General features: G+C 37.5%; 2 protein-coding genes across 2 annotated transcripts in view; both read right to left on the reverse strand.

The window, feature by feature from the left end:
* Positions 1-17887, reverse strand: part of MYLK (myosin light chain kinase) — a 98137-nt gene extending 80250 nt beyond the window's left edge. Inside the window, exons 1-4 of the mRNA XM_065751179.1 lie at positions 17318-17887; positions 15618-15821; positions 14493-14627; positions 8934-9086 (exon numbers count right to left, since the gene is read on the reverse strand). Coding sequence (XP_065607251.1) covers positions 8934-9086; positions 14493-14627; positions 15618-15821; positions 17318-17780 — 955 coding nt within the window. The 5' untranslated portion in view covers positions 17781-17887. The remainder of the gene's footprint in view (positions 1-8933; positions 9087-14492; positions 14628-15617; positions 15822-17317) is intronic.
* Positions 17888-19687: 1800 nt separating this feature from the next.
* Positions 19688-26442, reverse strand: part of LOC136058081 (palladin-like) — an 86267-nt gene continuing 79512 nt past the window's right edge. Inside the window, exons 6-9 of the mRNA XM_065751315.1 lie at positions 24867-24915; positions 22639-22804; positions 21441-21606; positions 19688-19914 (exon numbers count right to left, since the gene is read on the reverse strand). Coding sequence (XP_065607387.1) covers positions 19688-19914; positions 21441-21606; positions 22639-22804; positions 24867-24915 — 608 coding nt within the window. The remainder of the gene's footprint in view (positions 19915-21440; positions 21607-22638; positions 22805-24866; positions 24916-26442) is intronic.

Consider the following 26442-nt stretch of genomic DNA (forward strand, 5'->3'; position numbering starts at 1 on the left):
TTGATAAAACATGCCCATTTCAATATCTTGGTTTCAGATCATGCAACTAGTTCATTTCACAGTAGCTTATAAAAACAGTCACAATTTAATCACAGTTGTTTGTTTCATGCAAGTCAAATCAGGCAAAATAATGTGGAAGATACTGTGATTTTCTCAAAGGTTGCTTACAGACCACTGAATTCTCAAAGGCTCTACTAAAATTATGAACTCAAGAATTTTCACAACTCTGCACAGAGCTGTGGTCTGGCATAATATATAAAAGCTCAGCTGTGGCAGTCTCTGAAGAACTGTAGTGTGTTATCATTTGAACAGGCATTTGATATGGCATTACAGAGGATGATAGATGTAAAAGCCCACCCACAATGATCTTTTCTTTTTTTTTTTCCCTCAGGCTTTGATATGCATGATTTTGTTTATTATAAAACCCTGTCTAGACAGGTGATAGGACAAGGGAGTTTTAAATTAGGTTTAAACTAAGACAGGGGAGATTTGGGTTAGATGTTCGGAGGAAGTTTCTCACTCAGAGTGGTGATGCACTGGAACAGGTTGCCCAGAGAGATTGTAGTAGATTCCCCATCTCTAGAGGCAGTCAAGGCAAGGCTGGATGTGGCTTTGATCATGTGGTTGGTGACCCTGCCCACAGCAGCATGTTGAAACTATATGATCTTTGAAGTCCTGTTCAACTCAGGCCATTCTATGATTTTATGATTTTGGGGAAATAAAAAACAAACAAGGCACTATACATTTGCACATCAAAGAGCTTAATGCTTAGCCGAGGAGACCAGAAATGAAACAAAAGGTATTTAAAGGCTATCCTATACACTCACGTGTGTTTTCTACAATGCAATTTTGATGTAGGCTTTTCTCACTGTATTGACTTATCCCTAAGGGTTGATTTTTTATTAGAAAAACACTCTAATAAGCATTCAAATCTATGTTTAAAAAAGCCACTTTGTACATCAAATCCATAGAGATTTAGGAGAATTAAAATCCTTCCAGTTTCTTATATTCTTAGAATATTTGGAAGGCAATGGTAAGGATACAAAAAACTTTCCATTCATCAATTATTCTGCCCTCCTGTGTTTGCGTAATGGACAGCAAATTAATCTATCCACAGATAAAATATCAAATATTTGTTTATCTATTAACCCATATTCTTATAAATTTAAGGTGAAAAAAATGCTTCCCTATCCTTTGGCTTTTCTTAACCTGGGATTTAAAGAGTGACTTGTATCAACCTACATAATTTTCAGTCTGCAAATATATTGCAAGACTGGTGTTAATGTTAGCTGTGGGCTTGAGCCAAAGTACACTTGAAGTTTTTAGAACCTAGACGTGAATTAGAACTTGGTGCTTGAATACAGCTATAAATATTTATATTGTAGAAGGATAAGCAGAGATGAGCTATTGTGTTGAAGGTGTATATTTAAAAGAAAAAGTCAGTGGAATATTCATGCTGCACTGAAATTAGCCCACTACAAATCAGTCATACCGTACACATATACCAGTTTAAAAGCAAGTATACAGCTACTTACTTTCTAAGGTAAGAGAATAGATAAATCAGTGCATACAGAAGGCAAAAAAAGAATAAATAACTGCTCTTTGGCACTTTCATTCCCAGATGTGCTACCAAAACTAAAATAGAGCAAATACTTGTATCTGGGTACAAACTTCAAGAAGATTTCTAAAGAGAAAAGATTTCTCAGGCTCTACCTGGCCTCTAGCAAAAACAGCTAACATTTTACGCACATCGTCTGTTCTAATAAATTTTCTGGCTTGTTTGCCTGCCCAGAGTTTCTAAAGACTTTTAAATGTGAGCTGCAGAATGCTGACATCTCCTGTTGAGACATCAGGACTTCAGCACGCTCAGCACTGCACAGAATCACACAAACATTGAGGTCAGAAGGGATCTCTGGAGACCATCCGGTCCAGACCCTTGCTCGAGCACAGTCAGCTGCAGCACTGGTCATACACATAATCAGTGCAACAACTCAGCTGCACAAGATCATGGCTACAACTGGTTACAGGTCAGGGACACACAAAGAATAGAGAGCTAGATGCCTTATGTTCACAACACTGCAAACACACTGTTTAGTCTTATGTGAGATTTAATTATATTAGAGGAATCTGCTTGCCAGAATCATATGGTTAGCTGCCAAATAATGCCTAGTCTGAGTCGTGCGAAAGGACTGTCTCAGCAACATTTACCATTTATGGTGTTTAAATATAATTTTGGCTCAGAGGCTAATATGTCAACTGAGCTGGGGAGAATGCTTAACTCAAAAAGCTCTCCATGTGAGTGAGCTCAGATGAGAGTAGTACATTCCACAAAAATCTCTCAAAGTAAGATTCAGATTCACACATGTATGTACAGCCAGAGTTGTAAAGCAGCCGGCCAGCTGAACTACACTTTTTGAAAAGGGTTTCACCTCCCCAGATATTTTCAGTGTAAATACATCTAGCTGTTACTAGATCTCACATTAACAATGCTATAAAATCTTTTATAGACTGCCAGTATCGGTAAGACCAACAATTTGGGAGAAACATGATCAAAAGTCTCAATTTAGACTGCAAAGGACAAAGATACAGAGCTGCCTGCTGAGTTCACTGCAGATCTCTTCAGAGTCAGCAGACCAAATCTCTTGGCGACAGTTTCACTGGAAGTTTTCGCAGCCAAAGGGTTGTTTGCTTTTGCCCTTAGAACAGACTGCCTTACTAATGACTAACACTGCTTGTGAGTTATTTACATTTAGTGATGGCTCTTTTGTCACTGCCACAGAGAGCAAATCCATGGAAGGCCTGAGAGTCTGTTTATCTACCAAATGCATTTATACATCAGTTCAGTTGGCCCACTGCTAGCAAATTCCCCAGCATTGTTAGACCTCTAGAAATGCACTCTGATACTTGCACTAATATAGCATTGTTGAAAATGCAATTATACTAATTTGACATGGACAACTTCAGAAAGTTATGCGTACGCAAAAGAAACCCAGCAGTGAAAACAGACTTACTGCTGAGAAAGAATTTCACCTTTGCATGCACCATTTCTCTGTGGCTACATAGATAGTATTGCAATGCACCTTGATCTGAGATATCATTTTGATTATAAAAAAACAAAACAAAACATGGGCTTTGCATGAGCAGAAATGCAATAGATGCACAGCAGGAACAAGCAGTCACAAAAAGTGCAAGTGTCCCTGAAGATGTCACTAACAAAGTAGTGAAAGACCCTTCAGTCGTTCCCTCTCCAGGTAAACTCCCTCCAGTTAATTCATATCAGCTGCTCTTGGACACTTTCTTTGGTGTAGCATCATGTCCATGCTTTCAAAATTAAACAGGCACATATTCAGTTAATAGACTTTGACTGTATTTTGATGACTGCCACTTTTCAGCTGAAGATAGGATATTACAGAATTTGGCAATCCAAAGTGGGACAATTTGCCCTTCGGGCCATTGCAGGACCACTCCAAAGAGTATCATGAAAAACATCTTTTTTCTTTCATTCTAGTACACAATAGTTTAATGGTCACAGTCCACAGCTGAAAACATAACCTAATGTAGGGGATTTTCCTGTTGTTGGTGAATTTCCTTCTAATTTGACATTTTTTCTCTCAGCATCTCGGCTTTGTTTTGCATTAAAAAAAAAAAAAAAAGCAATTCCAGACCTACAACTCATTCTGCAAGCACTCACCCCTCATTTGCATCCAAATTTGGTTCTCTTTTTACTGGAAAAGGTTTATACCAAGAAGTTGTCCTTAGAGAACATTGCTTATATTGATGCCACATATCCTAAATCATTAAAAGCTTCTACACGTTTCGCTTTTGTCCCTCATTTTTGTCTTCTAGCTGGCACTGTATTTCATGTTTGAGACCAAGTTGCTGAAAGAAGGCAATTTATTGAAAAAGAAGCTCAGTTTTACAAGGATTACAGCTGTTATTGACCCATGCAGAGCAGTGGACCAAGAACTTCGGGATACCCCTGAAGGCCCTGGAACAGAGTTTCTTTGGTAGTTAATATTAGCTCTGTTTATGACAGCTTACCTCTGACCTTTCAATGAAATAAATAAATAAATAAATAAAAAGTCTATCATCTTCCTAGAGCTATAAACCAGTTATTAACCATAGCCAAGCAGTTCGAGCAAGCTACTGGTCTGGAATGTGATTTGGACATTTAACAAGTCTAGACTTGTATACTTTGGAAAGTCTTCTATAGTCCTTTATATTTATGCTACACTTCAAGTATAGCGAATTATTTCAAACAAATATTGGCTCTGAAAAGCTGTCACAACTATTTCATCACTCTAGGCATTATACTTCACTTACCTTAGCAGAAATATATCTCAGAGAAACACAACTGTAGCCTCTCATAAAAGGATTCAAAGAGAGGTTGCTTATTGTGGTGATTACCTTCTTAAAAAGATTAATGTCTACAAGAGGTCATCATGAGATAGAAAGGAAAACAACCCATGACTTAAAGACAGCATCTCTCATCAGTGGAAGAAAAGATACCTACCTGATAGCATTTCTTTCACCTGGTTATATTATATAGTTCCACTCACACCAGATAGAAGAGTGACAGGAGCAAAACTAACTGTTTTCCCAGAAAGCATCTGCCTTCACTGCTCTGGTAAACTGGTTACTAGAGCAGAGACTCTGTCAGGCTTCCAGGTGACTCTAATCTGCTTGTCCAATGCTCAGTGAATGACTACAGAAATCAGATTACAAGGGCTACTAGCTTCCTAACATAGACACTTAGGATGGGGAAGCTGCACTAAAAAAAAAAAAAGTGTGAGCAGAAAGCAGTTCAGGAGAAAGGGGAACAGATGTGGAATCAGGAAAGTGCACTGCTGGCAGAGAGGGAGAAATGAGGTCAAGAAGCAAGGAGCAGAAACAACAGTATTTGCTAAATAGAGTTTGCTCACTGAGGGAGGCAGTACTAGGCCTCTATTCAAGACAACAGTGTACAAAAGACTAGCATCAGCAAAGCAGGTCTGACAGGCTGCAGAGCACTAGAGCCCCCAGGAGTACTGTGGCTACAAGCCTGTGCTGCTGCTGTCACCCAGGCTTTGTGCCCTCCCTCTTGAAACCAGTGATGCTGCTGTCTGGCAAGGGGAAGCTTGGGAAGTCCACATGATGAAAGAGGAGCTTCAGTAATTCTACAGTGGGGCAGAAGTGCAAGGCAGAACTTTCTCCTAGTAGTCAGCCCTCAGCTAACAAGCACTCCATCTTCATACACTGGAAAAAGGAAATAACTGCTTATTTTACATGCAGAGTCTGTTTGCAAAAGAACAGAAGTTTCCTACAGTATTAATTTGTTACAGCACAGCAGTAGATAGAGTCCATCATATGTCCCATCTCTCTCCTTGATCTCCTTCATCTCTGTAACCTTGTGTTGCACACCCAGCTACTGGTGTGAATAACATCATTGCTAGAGGTGGATCTCACTGCTGTTCCCTGTCAGCTTATCTCAGGTGCGAGGCAAACCTGAAGAACCCGTGGAACTGATCTCACCTCCAACTACAGCAGTTCTTAGCACTGTAACTGACTTATTCTATGTAGGTTCAAGTCAGTTAACCTCTCCTCACCACAGTTTCTTATTAATAAGAAAACAAATTTAAAACAGCTTGGCAAAAAGCTGATTAATATTATTATTCAACCTTAGTTTCCCCATCAGTGTATAATCACTGTCAGTACATTTCAGGTGATAAGTGTACTCTGCATCTGTTTCTTAAAGGGCTGGCTTTTTTTCTTAATGAGCTACATGGTGTATTTACAAAATGGCTTGTGTCATTAATTTGATATCACCAAACAATAGGAAAATTGCAATATTAAATGAGAGCAACAACACTGTTTTCTACTTTGCACATATAATAACAGCAACAGCTCAGTCACTCACATACTGTTTAGAAGCTTACGGAAAACCTGCACATCAACCCCACAACTTCCCAAACTGTGTTTTTTCTATATATGGTAACTGCTGTCTAAGTTTAAATGAAAAAAAAAACAAAAAAACCCCTAACATTTACAGAATGACAAATGATACTGCATCAGGGACAGGGAGGTCTGTCACTAAGTGTTTGAGTAATCTGGACAGTTTCTTATTCTCAGGACTTTTTGCATTAGACTGATTAATCTAGCATTTTATCTGCTAGGCTCATTCTCAGGAGTTCCTCTCTAACCTGTATCTCAGCTTCAAGAAAACACCATCCAAGAGAAGAATGTCAAGATTCAATTTAGTCTACTTAGTGTTTCACAAGACCAGAATTAGCTTCATCTTGATTAACTCACTTTCTTCAGACTACCTAATGGACCTGTGCCAATTCAGTCTCCCTGCCTTTACTTAAGTGACCTTCAGTTGAATGATTACCTTGAATATGCTTAGTTTTTCAGACCAGTACATTCCATCTTACAGAATGATGGAATAGTTTGGGTTGGAAGAGACCTTTAAGATCACCTGGTTCTAACCCCACTGCTGTAGGCAGGGATATCTACCACTATGCCTCATCCATATCAAGTGCAAATTTTTTTCAACAAGATTCCAAAACTCCCCAACAAAAACTTAATTGCCTTTAGCATTTTTCACTAGGCAGAATTTGTACTACTTAATAATAGAGAAGCAAAATTAATCCAAGACTGATGACTTGAAAGGAATGCTTTGCCACAATAATTCCAGGTAGTTATCCCGGGCTGGATGGAAAGCATAATGAAGTACAGGAAAAAAATCTCCCCATCTTTAACAAGACTTGGAGCAGTAGCCTTTCATAGGCCATACGATCTTCAAAATGTTGTTTCCTATAATGATTCCACAGTTTTCCTCTGGCAAAAACAAAGTAACAGATCTTCTGAAGGAGAAAGAACAGAGGAAAGAAGATCAGAAAGAACATAAAATGTGGCCAGAAAATATCTGTAACATCTTAGTAGATTTAAGCATGTTAATGCACTATCATTCAAACATGAGGCTTCATTTTTTTTTCCTCTCTCTTTTTAAATATTGTTGCTGACTATCCTTCCTGCCAGGGTTGGACTTAGAGTTATGTTCGTGTTTATTTTAATTAAGAAATTGTAGCTTCTTGCTTCTGAGTAAAAATACTGAGTTTTGCTGTCAAACAGACAAATCTCTCCAGGTAGAGGTTGTGAAGCATCATAAGACTCTGCATTAAAACATCAAAATGGACATAAGAAATGAAATGCAGCCCCAGACAGACTCAGTGAGGTGTCCAAGCACGAGAGAACAAACTAAAGAAAAGCTGGCTACTGACATGGCTCAGATACTGTGGCAAGGTGATTAATTCTACCTTACATTAAATACAAACAGAATTCAGGTACAAAAGGAAAATATTTCTCTAGCAATGAATGAACAAACTGAGCACTGCATGAAACCTGAAAACCTTAAATCATGTGGGAGATGAAAAGAAAGAGATGAGTTGCAATTGAGAAAGAGTTTGTATGAACTTTATCCCAAAAATCAGTGTCTGGTCAGGAGAAGATTTATGAAGATTTCTGTCTTCAGCACATACACTGATTTTCTGCTGTAATCTCTACAGAAGCCAAGCATTTAGATAAGACTTAGCTGCAGCACTGAGGGTCTCAAAAAAACCTCATACCAGTAAGTGTTCGATACAAGACTTGATGAAAATAAAAGAAAAGAAAGTTGGAAATTAAGATCTTAAATTTACTATATCTGTCTGGGAAATCCACATTACTCTGTGTCTTGGAGAAAGTTACTGTAATCCTCATGACAACAGGAACATAACGAGTTTTAGGGAGGAAGTGGAGAGAAAAGCTAAAGCTGTAACAATGTTAAAGCCGTGGCCTTACAGCCTGTCATGAATGCTCTTAATTCTGCTCCTGGTCTTCCCCCGCACACTCCATGACTCCAAGAAAACAAAGTGGGATGTAAAGTGGAGGAATGAGCTCCCCACTGCAGAGTAACTGCAGCAATGCAGCTTTTGAGCCCTAGACTAGCTGAAGTACAGGAGGGATTCAAATCAGTGCAACAGTGACTAAGTAGCTTGAAATAGCTCACAGTAGAGAACTCTGGGGAAAAGGTAGGTGACTTGTACTCCTATATTAGCATTGTATGTCAACCCTAAAATAACTCTGATTTGCTTAGTAAAAGAGGGACTGTCTTTAGGGATTCTGCGTCTCAGTGAATAATCAGTTGGTCCCATATCAATGACTGCTCCCTGGAGGTGGGGTTCTCTTGATTTGCCCTTAACAAATACAGATGAAATACTTCATAAAAATTATAAACGACAGCTTAGAGAATGGTTAGGTTCAGACTTATTTTAAGTCAGTAGTTTCTTACTTGGTGCCTTTTTTTTTTCTTCTTTTTCTTTGGGGGGGAGGGAAGGGGGGGAGGTGTTGAGGATAGGAACTGCATTTCCAATTCTGGAATCAAGAAATTAACTAATAGATTAACCAGAATTACTCTGTTTTCATTTTGAGCTAGCCTAGAGTTTTTTAAGTGGATTCACAGACTGAACAGGGGCAGGCATACTGCTGAATCTTGCTATCCCAGAGATTACAGTACATTTCCCACCAAGCTACATGCACGGATTTGGGGAAGGTATTATTTGTCCTAGACAAATGAAATAATTCCCATGGCAAATGTCATTCATCAGTATGTTGCAGTGTCAGTGACAAAGTATTATAACTTTGAGGAAAAAAAAAAATAACTTGCTGATAACAAATACCAAATAGTCCTGAATCTAGAGGAAGGTGAATCCTGATCGTGGGCAGCCATAAAACAACTTTATGAACTGATACCAGACGAAATTATAAGGATAATATTGATTATTATGAGCATAATATTGATTGATTATGAGCATATTATTGATTGATACTACTTCTCACTGTACAATTTACCCACAGGATTCTGTCTGACGGTGGATGGCATCATTGCAGTAGTTACAGCAAGCAGAGATACTCACCTTTGACTGTGACCTGAGCACTGCATGATGCCCGTCCTGTGTTATTTTCTGCCAGACATGTATAAATGCCATCATCTTCTGGCAAGGCATCTTGGACAGTCAGTTTTGCAACTCCAGCTTCAAAAGTGGAATGGGCATACTGAATTGGCTGTTCTACAGACAGAGAAAAAGAGAATTATCCTAATACACCAGCTTTACGTTTGAAAAGCACTTGTTATTTTCACTGAAGTCTGGATGCTTAACAGCAATCTGTGTATTAGAGTGCACGGCCAAATGCTGCTCTCAGATTTATCTTTCAATTCTGAATAGATTCTCTTTCAGACAGGTAAGAGATATCTTGTGTGTTTGCTCAGGCATTGCCTCCATTTTGTTCTTTGCTTGAAACAAGATATTGGCACTGCTGCACCAATGTACAAAATCTGCAGTGTGTGATGAAGCACTTGAAGCTCCTTAAATCATGTACTTTGCAACGGAAGACGTTCCAGGAGAGGCAATAAGATATATGATGGAGCCAAGAGATTGATTTACCACACAGTTAATCTACATTGGAGCATGTACAGTCTGGTAGCAGACAGTTACAGTCTGGTCTTCAGGGACATAGCTATTAAGAAGTACATTTTAAGACACTGGTTCTGTAAATTGGTATGAAACATGCTTAGATGTTAATGTAGACTGGTTAAAGTTGCCTTGCTATTGTTTCAGAAACAGTCATCAATCTCAACCTTTCTGAAATGCTTCTGCAATCTGTTTTCCCTATATTAAATACTTTCCACTACTGACTCATCATTGGTTGCTTTCCCAGTGTATGCCATGCTTAAGAGGGCCTGTTATCTGTTCATGAACATCATGCAGAAAGAGAAACTAGTATTGTCTGAAAAGAGGGTGAAACATCTGTCACTTGGGAAATCATGATCAAATGGAAAGTTAAAAATTAATTTCGTTGCTAAAGTGAGTTTAAAAAATCAGGACAAAAAACTCTGGGGATTCTTAGAACCAGCTCTGAGGTATCAGCAGGACAAATTAAATGATGGCCCAGATTTTTCTCCTTTTTCTGATTTCCAACACCAAAAATATTCGAAGGCAGTTGTTACCTATGCACTATCTGCATATTAAATTTAATTCTGAAATACATATATACAATGAACTTGGTCCGGTATTTGAAAAATAATATATAATTCCAGGTAGATGATTTTCTTCTCTTATTTGTCTTACAAGTTACCTGTTTAAGTTAGCAAATTGTCTTCCTCATGAAAAATTGGGTTGAACATTCAATAAACTGCCCAGAATACTCCAGTTCTAGAATAAACATTCTCCACCTCCTTCATAGATCATATTCTTATTACTAGTTCCCTTGATCTCCCTTTCACTCATCTGAACAGACTGCTGTAAGTCTGGATTAAGTCAAAATATGTATTTTTGCATGTAAGAGTAGCATTATACCCAAATATGTAAATGTAGAGCTTAGGTCTTAGCAGAGAAAGCTTTCTGTAAGAGAGCACGGGATGCTCGGCCTCCTTCCTGGTCTGAATGTAGAGTATTTAACATGATGGGAATTCTATCTGGGATTCTTACCCTGAATCTATGAATGTTGCCTAATGATATTACGATTATAACAAGGTCAGAAATAAACAAAGGATAAAAGGTGCATCGTCATAAAAAGATAATAATGCACAAAAAATAGGATAAGTGTTCTTTGTGGAAAATGAAACTATTCTCTTTCAGTATTACCCTAAATAAAAAATATAAAAAGTTTTCTAGGGATATGCTTTATATCCTTTCCCACTCCAACTCAACAAAACTGTAACTCTTTTATTTTTTATTTTTTTAAGCATTGTTCATTATTCTGTCTTTTCATGATACATATATATGTAAATATATATATGTATGTATATATAAAATATACAATAATATAACCCTGAGGAATAAACTGCTGCAATATTCTAGGTTATGTCTATTGTTCTTATATTTTGATCTAATAAAAACAACACTCCCAGTAGTGAAATGTTCCCTTCTCTAGAGGCAGAACAGTCAAATCTCCATGACAGTTTGGCAGCAGAAACAATAACAAAAATACCTTACTAATGTGGCATGTTATGCCAGAAGAAGGGAAAATTTCCCCTGGCTCATCTATTAAAAGCTTTCTGGAAAGATCATAAAGCTATCCTAAAACAAAACACTACTCAGAGAATTGTTCTGGTAAAGTTGTGGTCATATTGTTTTTAAATTCAGCAGAAAGATGCTCAATTCAGCTGAAAAAAGAAAAAGGAAAGCACTGTGATAAGGAAGATATTTGAAATACAGTGATACAGGCTTTATACCTACAAATTAAAAAGAAATTACTAAAAAAACATTTTAAGAGGCTAAAGTAAATTGAAGTTGTGTACCAAAGTACTGCTACACAGAGAATGTGTATAATTTTATAATGCTTTGGTGAGACCAGAATTAAAACAAAAAAAGCTTGTTTTCAGGAAATTTGCCAGTAAATTGTTGAAAATACAGAGAGTATCTTAAATTAAAAAGTAGAATTAGAGCAACAGGACAAAAGAGCTGTCTTTAAAGAGTTGGAAAGAAGCTTTAAATCAATATAATAGCTTAGAAGCTAGAAAATAACCCACAGTTCAGCTAAGTAGCTCTTATTTCTGCAGCCTGGCTGACTATGGAAGCAACTGCTTGTCCACGCAGATACTAAGATGTAATTAATGACAATGCACAGCTTACATCATCTATTTTTTGGCTTGGTTGATCGAGAAGAAGGCTCAATCTATGTTATGACTTGGAAAATGTTTTAAATCTGCATGCAGTCACAGCTCGTAAAATATTACTATCTAAAGTAGTACTTGCATGTTACACTGTATAAAGAGTAGTAAATATTTTTAGTTCTCAGCTGTTGATCCCTCTGAGATCACTATTAGGCAGGCTAGGCAACATACAGGCTATTTGGTATGGAGGATTGCCTAGCCTAGGAGCCAGACTCTTCCACTTTTTCCTGTTTTTTGTTTCTCAAAGCAGCCTTCTATTTAAGTTTGTTAGATTTGCTAACCTGGTCCCTGTGCACATTATTTCATCTAATATACATTTACCACTATTCCTTTCAAAAATTTAATTCATTATCATTGTCATGCATGGAAGACAATTTGCATTAGATATTTTCTTGTGAACTTCACACAAGCTGTCCTACATAAATAGTGCTATATTTTGAACAGTGTTACAGTTGCTCTCAGCAGACTACTTTTTCTTTTCAGCAGCCTATCATTTATGAGCTGAAAAAAACCTATAATATTCCAAGTATGGACACCAGATCCTAACCCACATATATATGTATATTTAATAAAACAAATCTATTTTTCTTCCTCTAATTATACGCTGAGAATATATTGCATTCTTCACATGGTCAGTCCATGAAAGACTCTATCCACTTGTGTTGTTATATCTGCTTGGAAAAATATTTCAGGATGAGAGAAAAACAACTTCCTTTTTCTTTGATTACGGATATTAATATGAGCAGTTTGTAGTGTCTAGTTAGCCAGTAGACATGAAGATGTTTGCATTCAAATGGAGATCACAGCAGCCAGTAATGATCCCAGGCATGTACATGAAATTGTCAGCATTCAGCTACTGTTTACAATCCACTCAAATTTGTATTGAAATGATATATAAAATGTTACGTATCACAATCAGATGCAACACAGAAAAGTATTAACATGTAATGATATATTCTAGGATTCTAGAACAGAAAAAATATGAGTACATCTTAAGAAAAATACACAATGTCCCTAGTTTTTATTATTACAATAGCTTATTGTGTTTCTGTTACTTAGAATCATTATTGCCTTTTGATTTAAGAATGGAATGCTTCCTTGTGATATTGATACAAATTGCAGTTGGAATCTTGGAAGCAATAAAAACATGGTTATACCTGGCTAGGTGTAGACTCAGCTGAGGTCAAAGGAGAAAGATCAAAGCATAAAAAGTTTTCTGAAAAATGGCAGAATGGCACGTTCGATACTGAAGACCTACAGAAACCTGTACTTATTGATCTCTAGGCTACATTTTTTTTCCAGGAGACAGTGGTTTTCTAGTTGGTAAAGATACATCAATTTGAACATAATTTGAGAAATGAATATGCTCTGTGTGATGTGGCAGACAATAAGCTGTCACTACATCACTCAGTGACTAAAGGAACAGTGTATGGGCATGGGGCACCCTTGCAACTCAAAGCTGAAACAGATGACCCTGTTGGTAGGAGTTACTCTTTCTGTGCTGCTGCAAGACACAATCCTTGAGCTGCCACGGGATTCTATCCCAGTCTGCAAAGGAGGAGCTGCAGAGTAGTCTTCAGACAGAAACAAATGATTTCCAATGGGAGAATATCAGAGCTTTCATTCACATGTGTTTCATGTTGCAAATAAAGCAGTGGCCTTTCTATTCTAGATGTAGAGCTATTGGGAAGGAGAACAGGCCAGGCTGTGGGAACATACCGATCTCAAGGTCATGGTTCATTTGCCCTGCCACCTTTTTGAGTTATTCCATTTACTCTAAGCAACTTAAGAAAAACAGAGATCATGTACAAATAATTCATTTTAAAGCAATTCTGGAGGAAATAGTTTTATGATGAATCATGCTGTTGTCTTTAAATCACACATACAAAAAGATAGGGAGAATCTGCAGAAAATCAATTGTATTTCAGAAGTAACAAAAGTGATCAAGGGTTAAGCAAAATAAATCTGTCTAGTGTTTAATAGATGTGACTCCAAACAGAAAGAGCCTGTAGTCAAAGTGTATAATCCTTGAATATCTGAAATTATTTGGAATCTAAGCAAAACACAGATGTTTGAGCTCATATTATGAGGGGACCATTAAGGAATTCCATGCTCAGTTATTCAACATGGCAGGGGAGCCTGAAATTACAAAATATCTTACTTATCATTTTTTTACTCATCTTTTGTCAAGCATTCCTGTGCAGCATTAGGATATCAAGACAAATCTTTCTAGTAGACAAGGAATGAGAAAAGCTGTGATTTTGATCTCTTAAGCACATAGACGATAAAACAAAATATGACCTGCCCAGGTGAACGACAGGTGAAATCAGGAATGGATTTCCTTCCAACCTTAGAAAGTGATAAGGCACTTAGTTTGCTTACAACGTTTTCCTGCTGGATCATGATGGCAAACAGCTGTCCTTAGAGCAGAGGCTCATAACAAAAGAATAGGGGTATCATGGGATTAAGCATACAGTAATTCAGCTTTTAATAGCAACACAGATTTTGTTGCAGAGGAGTAAAAACTGCATTTAACATAACCCAGGAAACTCATATGCATAAAGCATTTTCACTGAAGTCCATCCTAGACATAATAAAAAAATCCAGTAAAATAGGAAAGTACTTTTAAAGCCTATCCTTTCTTCATATTATGTGCATATAAATGGACATTCTATTGTACCATCTTTTGATGAGTTAGAGTCCAATATTCACAGCCATGCTATGTTCACATCAGAATGGCATCTGAGACTGTGAATGTAAGGGTGTGCACACGTGTACTGCATACCAGAAGGTTCCTTACCATTGAGAAGCCATGTGATCTGAGGCACAGGGACACCTCCTACACAGCACTGTAGCACGAAGTCTTGCCCTTCACTCACAGTACATCCTTTTAAGACACTGGAAAAGCACGGAGCGACCTCTTCAACTGTAGACCCTTTAAAACCACAATGAAAATATTTTCTTTAGCCTAAATTGACACAATTACCTTTACCCCTTCACAACTTTTTCTAGGTACACTTAGGTGACATGGCTGGGCTAATAGATTAAATCCATATCTACCAGCAAAAAATCAAAATCCACCTATTGCAGTCAATCACAAAAAAGGATGCACAACACATTGACAGAGTGTTCACTGCAAGGAATATGAAGAATAATGCTCTTCACGTGTTTCCTCCCAGAACTTCTCCAGTTTCCCCTGTTTGGCAGTGAAACAGTGAGTTAAGGATGTTGCTTACAGATGTCTCATGAGACAGAAAGTGAGAGAATTTGGGGTATCCTAATTTAAACTCAGGCACAGTAAACAGAGAAACATTGCATAAACAAGATCATAGCCCCAGGAGAAAACCTAAAACCAGGTGAAAGCACTGGAATTTAGGATAGGATCTCCTAAGGGACAACAAATCTTCCAACTAGGACAGTAAGACAGTGCTTTAAAGCTCAAAATTATTTGTTGCTGGGAGTTGCACTTGAATTTGGCAGCATACAATTCTCATTCCTTCACTTTTTTTCTTCTTGCTTTACTTCACAGGATCGGTTTGTGCTTGCAAAACATTTCAGATATGCAGTGTCTTACAGAAATGCTAAGCGACTCTGAGATAACTACTTGCAGAACAGCAACAAAAATCTTTGGTAACCTGTATCAAATACAAATACTCAAATACCCAATGGGTAACAGTTCTCCCTACCTTCCAAGCATTTCATGAGATGGTTTTAGTTACACAAACAACAAAAACAGATCAGAGAAGAAACTGATGCAGGAAGTGGCTTGCCAGCTAATTGTTACATTAGTGACAAAACTAGAAATTAGAAATAATCTGCATTGAAAAATTCTAATAGGAGTTTAACATTGACCAAACTTGGACAACATAGTAAAAGCCCAGCCACAGTTTTCAAAGTGAAGATGGGCTCACACAAACTTACTTACTTTTGACAGTTAACAACCAGCTGGTGGAAGTTTGGCCTCTGGGGTTGAAAGCTGCACAGCTGTAAGATCCACTGTCCCCCAGGCAGACTTTCTTTATCCGCAAGCAATGAGTTCCATCTTCTTCATAAATCTGAACACCTTCTCCAGCTTTAATGGGTGTACCCTCTTTGAACCACTCTACATCTGGTTTTGGTTTCCCTGAAACTAGACAATCAGGTATTTGATTTGTTACAAACAGGTATTCTCCTTAGCATAGTTCAATTTGCTTCAGGTAGGCAGTAGTATAGTAGGCATAATTTACACATACATAATGATAAAAACTTCAACGAGTAAGTGATATACTGACCTAGATTCAGAAGGACTGTCTGATATTTCTGATCCTCCAAAACATTTCAGCCACTCCAGCTTTAAAATAGCAAATGTTTGGTAACTAGAAATCTCAACAAGCACTTCTATCTGAAATTTGTTCCTCTAGTGAGTCACACACATCCCAAAATAAAGGATGTTAAAGAAAAAACAGCATTACCACCATTCCTTCCTATCCTGCTAAGTTGAGTTTTCTGATTACCTAAGAATACTTTGCAGTTCACAGCACCTACCAATGAAACCATTATTGTGGATGTTCATTCTGGGAATCTACACTCAAGATACGAGAAGCCTATGAGTGTATATAAATACATGAAAGGAGGGTGCAAAGAGGATAGAGCCAGGCACTTTTCAGTGGCATTCAGTTATAGGACAAGAGACAATGGGAAAAAAATGAAACAGGAAGGCTCTGTCTGAACTTAGAGAAACTTTTATTTACTGGGAGAGTGGCTGAGCACTGGTACAGGTTGATCAGGGGGGCTGTGGAGCCTCCTTCCTTGTAATATTCAAAAGCCACTGGGACACAGTCCTCAGCAAGCACCTCAAGGTGGCATGACCCAGTGAATCCAAAAGTCTCTTCCAAAATCAACTGTTCTGTGATTGTGGATTTTTGCTTTTTTCCCAGTAAGGTTCAGATTTTCGGATATAGAGAAAGCAGGCATCATCATAGAACAGTAAACTTTCAGGAAGCTGAAAAGCAAAACAGCTAGGTATATCTTTACTACCTGCTTTTCTTACATCAGAGGTCTGGAAAACCAGATTGGTTCTCACAGTGTTCAGGGAGGGCTGGGCTTCTTGATACAGTAGCTGTAGCAGGTGACAGAAGAGGAATGGCTGCCAAAAAAGTCACCCACACCAAACCCCACTTCTCTTCAGCAAGCAGGACTCTGGGACTTTTACCCTATTGATATTCCTTCCTTTTCAACTCAAAACATTTCATCTACTGTAACAGTGCCTCAGCCTGGGAGCAAGGTACAGGCAGTAAGAGAGGCCAGGAATATCAGCAAAGAAAGATACATAATGCTCTGCAGGAAACCCTTTCAATAGAGAGGATACAAGGATAGAAGACTGAGTCTCTTGTATTAGCAGTCCTAAAACTACTCTCTAGAAATTGTGACATTGATTACATCTGAAGAAATATCAGGAAAGAGAAGGCATGAATGCTACTATATGGAATTATTTAAAAACCTCACTGAGTTCTGTGGAAACATGAAATTCATTATTTATTTCCTAATCCAAAATGCTTTAGGAGGAAGGCAACTTGCAGAGAAGAAAGAAGTGCTTCACCACACAGAAGGGGAACCTGACTAACTCTAATAACTTTCACTCATTACCTTTGCTCTTGAATTTTATCTCCTGTCCTTCTGATGCTTCCAGGTTCTGTGCATGGCTCTCAAACTGAGGAGGAATTCCCAAAGGCTCTCTCTTTTCCTCCTTTGCAGACTTCCGAGCTCCACCTTTGTTTTCCACTTCTCTACTCCTTGGACTTACTTGTCCTGTCAGAGATGGGTTTTCTTGGGTTGTTATCAGGGGTTGCACAGTCCTTTTCCTATCTTCAGCATGTCTGATGAAAGCGGTCTGGGGTTCTGCCTTTGGCTCCGGTTGCACTTTGGTAGCTTGTAGTGTGATGGTACTTGAAGTTTTCTGCAAGACCTGAGGTCCCTTGGTTCCTCCTTTAGATTCTTGAAGAGGTACTGCATTAGCTTCTTGGTTCTGTCCCTGATTGCTGCCTTTGGATTCTCTGGAAATGTAAAAGGTCTCTTTCTTTGCTGATACCCTGTCTTTGGTTTCAACCATGAGTTCAGTGCTGCTAGATTTCAGCTCTTTAGCAATCCCATTGCTAGTTGCCTGTCTGAAATCTGAATTCTCAAGAGCTTTAGTAGCAAGTGCTGTTGGTTTTGACGGTGTGCTGAAAGAAGATGATAAATTTACAAATATATGACTCTGTATAAAGACCAGTTATTATTATCAATAATGTTATAAATGTCAAGCCCTGAGAAGGAAACTGAACTAATTAGCCTTTCAATATCTGAGAGGCAAATGTGCTACTCTTTTCTTCAGATAGATTAAAAAGATGGATGGAAGAAGTAAAATGAAATTCTTAATTAAATATTATTAGTGCTCAAATATTGTCTCAACTGAGAAATTTCTGAGTACAAATCCTCTGTTCAGGTTGTAACACATGATTTGTAAGTTAGATGCTAACTTTGCATGTGCTGCTAGAGAATAATCACTTGAGACTCCAGAATGTCCTTAGTGTAACACTACTACATGTTTAATAACTTCAGGCCATGCGTATTTATAGCATAAAACACTACATAAAATAGCTCCTTAAGGAGAAATTGAAATGTAAATTAGGCAGTGAATTCAGTGTTTCTAATTATGGTGTCTTTTAAATTAAGTGGTTTCAAAAAGGGACTAATCAGTAAATTTGACAAAAGTCTAGGGGAGCAAGAGGGGGTCAAAAATAATTTGTTATCAAAGAAATAAATCTTCTGGATGTAGAAATATCAGATATGGCTTCATTAGGAAGAGTTGCTCACAGTTATGGCAGATCAGCTGCTCTGAAATTGAGGCACAAGGATACTGAATAATTAGGGGCCTGAATTTAAGTATCAGACATTGAAGTTGACATACCCTGACCACTAAGTTGTTACCCAACTGTTTCTGTTGTGTGACTGTTTTGATGCGTGACTGTTTCACACATCAAAAGGCATAAATATATTTCCAAGGCAGAATTTGAATGTATTTGAAATACTAAAAGCCATTTCTAATGCAGATCTGCTTTGCTCTTTTTCATTAACATTTTCCCAGGGAGATTCAGGATCACAGAATCAGAGAATGACCTAGGTTCAAAAGGACCTCAAAGATAGGATATTTATTATGGTACTTTCTTCAGCTGGAGTTAATTTTGCTAGAGAATTAATGCACATGAGCTTTACTGTTACAACAGTAAGATTTTTACATTTTACGAAATATTCTTCATCTATGAATAAATGATGGAGCAGGTAAAAATACTCCGGAGAACCCATAGCATGTGGGGAATTCTGCCTGCAGAGAAACAGTTATATTCACACTAAATTTATTTGGAAGCATGATCCTAAAAGTCACACAAACAAGGTAACATGGCATTTTCAGATCCACTTTGCCACGGAGTCAGTACAGTGTAAACATGGACTTTAGAAATCTCATTGAGGGCATGCAAGGACAGATTTAACACCCTGGAGACTGTAAAGCAATTGGCCTCCATTAAAGTGTGTTACACAGTCAGATTAGAGCATTTCATTCCTGCATTTTTTATCCATGAAGAAAAGTAATTGTATAAAATAGTTTCTTAAAAATCATGGTAACTTAATAATCTTGACAAAGTCCAAAAATATCGATTTTTTTCTTATTACTTTACACATTTCTTTGTAATCAATTTCTAGAAAACATCAAAGACCGTGGCCATAGTATGTTTTGCTTATGACAGCAAAGAACAACCTGCTCAATGCCTAGATCTTTGTCTCCTCAAAAGTTAAGTAAATAAGTAAGTGATTTACAGTCAGAACAGAGCATATGCACGGGTCTCTACACATAGTTTTTCCTCAGATTATTTGAATATTTGACTACATGGAAGCCATGAGCATAAAGCCACCTGAGCTTTGCTTAGCTGAACCAGACCAGTACTCTGTACTTCAGAGTTTAGCCATCAGTTCTACCAACTATTTCATATTACCAGAAGCCCTGAAATTGGTTCTCTCTAATTCCAAGTACACACTTTCTATCTTCGAAATACAGACTGACCCAGAAAAATTTATCACTGTATGAGGAATGCTCATGCAATAAACATCAAAATTATGGCTGAGAAAGATCCCCAGTATATGCTGGGAAAGATTCCCAGTAAAAACATACCATAGTGGCTGAGCATATGTGTCAGACTTATCTGGACCTGAAATAAAAAAAAAAAAAAGAGAGAAAAGAATATGTATAATACCATGCACACTGCTTTGGAGCAAGATTATATATGATATATCTATTATTTTATAATATATATAATATTTATAATATATAATAATTATATATTATATATGAGGCTGCATAGTTTAAAAAGAAAATTCAGTACTTCTGAGACACTTGACTGCTAGCATTTTGCAGCAATTCCTACTACTTTATTTAATCAATAATGAAAGAATTAGGTATTATATATAGTGGCTAGGTAAGTGGAATCATCCAATTAGTCAAGTTCATTGCAAGAGAGTGCCCTTTTTACCGACCTGTACTAATCCCAGAAAGAATGCGTGCATTATTCATAGTTGTGGTCAGCATCTGAAGCAAACATATACCACAACTGACTTTGTGACCCCAGTTCTGCGTCATCTCTAGCAGCAGATGTACCCATTATACAACTGAAAGCCACCCACTTCAGGATCCAGTTTCATGTTTTTAAAACAATGGCTTAGTGAACTTAATGGCCCTTTCTATACTTTCTATAATACAGCAGAAGAGGCAACCTGTAGAAGGTGTCTACAAAGGCCTCATCAGGTTGCAACATACAGACAAAACATCCAGCTATAGTTGGTAAAGGCCAGTAATAGTTCTGAGGATTCCAAACACAAATCTTATTGTACTTTATATCTTTAATATCTTATGGAGTGTCAGCACTGATATGAACCTAAATAGATTGCACTAAAAACATCACTGCTTGGGGTACATGCAACCTACTGATCTTGTGATTACCCTTAAAGGCATCAGTGGTTGATTTAATTATTTCACTGAGTTCAGCAACTGCAAAACCAACTGCTTACCTGTTGAAATTCATCTTTAGTGTGGTTGCTAAAGGCTTTATGATTTTGAGGCTAATAAAAAAGAAACCCTAAGAAGCATCAAAATGCAAAGTGAATTGTATACGGTAATACATATATGAGATAGATCATCTTAAAGTATACAAAACCATTTATTTTCTTTAACGGTGGGGACATAAGGCAGAGGTAGGATTTGACAAGCCTGAATTTTAACTATGACACTTCTGGTTTTTCTCTCTTGCAGTTCAGAATTATGCTCCTGTGCTCTATTTTCCCTGTTTTGCAAATACAGATAGAATTTTGTTTCCCAAAAGATAGTTGGTATAAATATACATTTAGTGCCTGTTCTCAACAAATAAAAAAGTAATTACTGTCTATAATTACAAGTGCAAGATTTCCATTGGCTGAAATTAAAATTTAAATTCAAAAGATATGAAGGTCAATACTACAGTGAAATGGGAAGTTGATTTTAAGCAAGTATTTTGCTTCTTCCCATTGAACCAACACGATGTTTTCAGCCATAGTATGCTCCAAGCTATCCCAGTATCATTTAATAAAGACAGAGGAAGATAACAGGGAAAAATAAATGCTCATATTGAAAAAAACTAAGATTTTTTAAAGGAATAACTATGGTTCATTTGTGCTCTGGACTGTTAGTCTGTCTTTACTGTACCTTGAACTGTGAGCTCTGCAGACACAGATGCCTTCCCAGCACTATTTACCACTGTGCATGTGTAAATTCCTGCATCAGCAAGCCGAACATTTTGGATTTCCAAGAAGTGGATACCTGTTTTCTCAAACATACTGAAGCGCTCATTTTGCTGCAAATGAAGATCACCCTGCAAATATCATGAGATACCATCAGACAGTTGAAGGCTGAAGGGGAGCAGGATGCCAATAGAGAGATCAGAATGTGTGTTCTTCCAAAGTAAATAAAGTTATTGTAATTATCTGAAGTGATAGTTTCGGAAAAAGAAAATTGGCCTAATCAGGGAAATATTTAGTAATCACTTGGAAACTGTCTCATTACTTACAAAAAGTGGTTGCAGATCCCGTATATGCCCATAGAAGGCAGTAGGACTTAAATCTTCAGTGTTTTTTTAATAATTTAATGAATTTTAAGTATTGCTCAGTTATGTTCTATTTTATTTTTGTACATTCTATATGCTCACAATTCCCCATTTTAATGCAGGTCTGAAGTTGTCAGCTCAGATCTCCTGTTCTGGCAGAATTCTCTACCAGTGTTTCAGCAGAAGTCAAACAGAATCAGCTGAGCCCTCATTCACCTGCCTTAGAATTATAATTATTTTTTTAATTCGCAAAAAACGATCACGCATGCTAAAATTAAGTCATGTTTTTTAGTTCCTATAGCATTTGTTTTCTTTGAATTCATTTATTTGCAGTTAGCTACCTATTTTTAACAAGTTAACCTACCCAATATAAATGAAACAGAAAGGCTGTTTATGATTGAGAAACTGACACAGAAACTGACACACTTGGGAAATACAATTGTAATTTTCAAAGCTGACAGAGACTATGAGCACAGCTAAAGCATTAAACCCCTGCAGATGTTCTCTATAAAGCAGAGATGCTTATGTTCATACTTCCCATTCTTTCTCTATTTCTCTTATCTAGTTAACAAGGCCTTTGGGCAAGCCCATCTTGTACTTGCTATTTTTATAGTTGTTTTATACTAAGAAGATACACCATTATCTTTTATGGATTTTTCAGTATGAAAATGAGAAAATATGGTTCTCCTTGTACATAAATTCTTGACATTAACGATTCATCATAATGCAGTAGCAAATGCATTTCACCAAGTAAAAAACTTCAGAGCAGAAAGAAAACATTAATTTATTGGGAAATCATACCTTAGACCAAGTGACTTGAGGCTGAGGTCGTCCTGTTATTTTACATGAGAATTTGCCTGTTTGGCCTTCACGCACAACAACTCGATTGGGTTTTGTAGCAAACTTTGGTGGACTCTCTCCCCAGATGCTTGGCCTATGCTCCACAGGTGGAACACTAAGTCTTCCCCTAAAAAGGCAATCAACATCTTGATTTAAAGAAGCACAACTAGAAGTTGTTGTTGTTAATAAACACATCAGGAAACATTTTTGAGTAGAAGATTTTCAGCCATGTACTATTTGGGGGGATTTTTATTTTTATTTTTTTGCCAATGGAAAAAATGCAAACGCTGGTGATAACTGCTCTAACTGCTCTTGACTCCTCATGAAGCTAAATAGCACAGTGCCACATACCCTCATCTGGCGTACACATAACTCATATGACAGCTCTTGTAGATCTCTGAGTTCCTTACAAGCAGAGCTGAACAAATTAAATGAGAAGAAACATTACAGACATTTAGTTTTCCCTCTTTTCTGTTCTTTAATCGTCCCTTAATAGATGATTTGTGTGTACTTCTTCAGTGCTCACAGTTCTTTATCATACAGTTTGTTTTAACATTCAGTGCAGTTTCTGATTTTAAATCATCAGTTTGTTTTTGCAACATTTTTGACATATCCTACTAAAGCAAAAGTGGAAATTTCAAAGAAACCCATCTAAATAGCAGTGAATGTCCTTTAAGTGGAAAGCCCACCTCTATTTAAATGGATGGCACATCTGGGAAACTAGAGTGACAAGAGTGACTGCAATCCAAAACCCTCAGTTTGGTAGCCGTAAAACTTCAAACATCAAACAGTAACATAGCAAGGAGAAAAAAACCCTGCAACATCAGGTATGTTAATGCGAAAGAGAACACTCCCATTCTTTGCTCTGAATTCCTGGTACAAGATAGACACGTTAACAGATTGCAAACTGTATTTTTTTTTTAATCTTTAATTTCAAGCAAGCTGAACCACTTTTAAGGTCTTCATTTTGAGGTGGCCTTATACCATATGCAAGTAAGATGTCAATACCTCACCATTTCTATCAGGTGTCACATGCTAACAGAGACTGCTGCCAAGACATGATGGTTGCCATATAGGCAACTTGAGGTTTCTAAATAAAAGACAACACCATGATGAAAGGATTTACATGGACAAGAGGATCAGTAACAACTTGGGAGAGAAGAATGACAGTAATATGGCAAAATGAAAAACACTTAATCATAGAATTAAATATCAGATAGCTTCTAATGCTGCCCTCCTCATGCTCCTTCTAAGGAATAGATGAAACAGGGCTCTTCTGTGTGCCAGGTACATTAGTGTAGATCTCTTAATCAACCTGGCACCAGGCTACACCACAGCAGAACATGTCATTCTTCCAGGGTACCATGTAATACTTAAGTTACATATGAGAGAATGCTGGTTTCAGTTGACTTTCTTTCTTTCTAATCATTCTAAAAGCAGTATTTTCTCTGACTTTTTAAAGATGCCTGTCAGGTTATAGAAGATGCAGGGTTTTTTGCAATATCAGAGAGCAGAGATGGGAGAGTGCAAAAGCGCATCACAGATACCAGCAGGAAGTTCTGATTTCAGCCATCTGAATTCCTGTCAATACAAAAGAGCAGTAGTTGTATCAAGCTACTTATGCCTTCTCGGTAGCCTCAAACGTTTTACTATCAGAGCAGTTCCTATGATATCTATTTTACTTAGGGTAAATGGAGGACTAGACTGAATGCAATTGACTTCACAAACATCTGTTTCTTTTCAGATTGTTTCTGTAGTTAACACTCAGCTCTACAGGATCTAAGAACTTTGAACTGATGAAGTTAAACTTGTCTTTCCTCTGCAAGCCCATCCACTCCTGATATTTTCATCCCACTAATGTGAACAAATATGCCAACCAGTTATTATATTCCAGTGTCATACTGTGTGGAATTGAGTTGTTAAGTACGAGGCTTTTCTTTCCTCCATTTCCCTCATTCTTGAACAGGCAAAAAGTGTTGGGAATACATTTCAAGTGAGGAATTGCTGAGAACCGAACAAGAATCCAATCCTCAGCCTGGCTCTCAGACTGAATCAGAGCTAAGGACAAGATGCAGGAAGCACTTGAAAGAAAATGTGCACATCCTTTAGAAAGAGTTTTTTTACTTGTTTAGCCACCAAAACATATTCATGTATGTGGTAAACAATATCAAAGCCATAGGACTTCTTACCCAGAGGTTTTGGCACTGGATTGTAGGCTGTATTTCTTCAAGGAGTTTCCTGTGAGCACAAGACAAGAATATAGGAAGTAAGAATTTTTGTCAAGACCTTTGGGAATTACAGATACTAGACTATGTAAAGCATGTGTTTCTCCAGGTTTCAAAAGTGAAGGAGGAATGCAACACCTGCACTATGAGGTTATATCACCTGAAGATTGAAATTCGACTCTCTAAATTCAAAAACAGGTTTTAGTAGACTTACCATCTTACTTTTGACCTGAGTAGTAACTACACTGCAGACTGTTCATGCAAAACATTTTAAAATGAATGGCAGTGCCTAATTTCTACAGCACTAATTCTAATTAAATAGCAAATATATAGAGGTCTTCCTTTGCTTGGTTTTTTGTTTTTGTTTTTGTTTTGTAATTTATTTTGGTTGTTGTTTTGATGAATCTCTTATCCCAAAAAATCATTCTTTCAATGAAGCTCTGAAGTTCATCCTGCTTACTGGTAGCAACAGGGACTCTTGTATACAAAACCGTGTAAGCTCAGCGCCATCTACTGCACACCTCACTCCTGGCAGATCTGGCACAGAAAAAATGGATAGTGGCCTAAGGTAGATCCAAAGTGAAAGAAAAACTCTGATGGCTGTGAAGAAAATAATTATGCCAGCACTTTAAGAATTTACAGTGATTTTCAGATAGAACAGTAGGATATAAAAATAGACTGCGTCACTCATATTTTCAGGTAGCAATCAGCCCTATGTAGAATTCTTTGCTGAAAACAAAAAACAAACCTGTACATTGCCATCCTGATGCATAGAGGGGTTACAGACCCCCTTAGGAGGGGACAAAGACCACTTTAATTCCTAAATTCTGAGAAATTCAGTCACTGGGTACTACCATGGAATTGTTTTCAAACTGCAGCAGCGCCTGTGTCAGAACAACTGATAAAAAAACATGTTCTAAAAAACTCCAGCTCCACAGAAGTGTTCCTCAGACAGCTTTAAAGTGGAGTAAAATGATTTTTGCACAATTTTAGAACAGAAGACAATAAATATCACATCAGACACATGCATATTTCAGTACATACTCTCAGACTTTGACTCAGAGTATACCAAATGCTGATGGTTTCAGGCCTGCTGTCAATTTTTGTTATGCCTCAGGAATTCAGTGCAATACTGTGACCCGAAACGCTTTGATATTTAGCAGATTTCCAGCAGGACTGAATAGCTAAGAGAGAAGAAGCACAGTTGATTTCCATCATTCCTTGCCTTTATGTCACTCTTTACATTTTAAATATGACAGTTTGCAACCATCTAATATGCAGATGTTCTCTTAAAAATTCCTGGGCTTGATCTGAGCTGTTTCCATGTACCGTTAAGCATGTAATTGCAACCAGGCGTTCAGCTTAGCAAATAGAAGCATATATGCAGAACTCCAGGAACCTATTGCCTCGGTGCACTTGTTTGACATGCTGTGAAGCTCCAAGATCCATGTAGTTCTCAATTCCCAAGAGAAAGTGTTAACCTTCCAAGAAAAGATTACTCCCCTGCCATGTTAATTTGAGCAATCAGCCAACAGCATAG

Source organism: Cyrtonyx montezumae, unplaced genomic scaffold, assembly GCF_038088225.1.
Source record: "Cyrtonyx montezumae isolate F1298 unplaced genomic scaffold, pur_monq_1.0 scaffold_7, whole genome shotgun sequence".
NCBI classification, from domain to species: domain Eukaryota; kingdom Metazoa; phylum Chordata; class Aves; order Galliformes; family Odontophoridae; genus Cyrtonyx; species Cyrtonyx montezumae.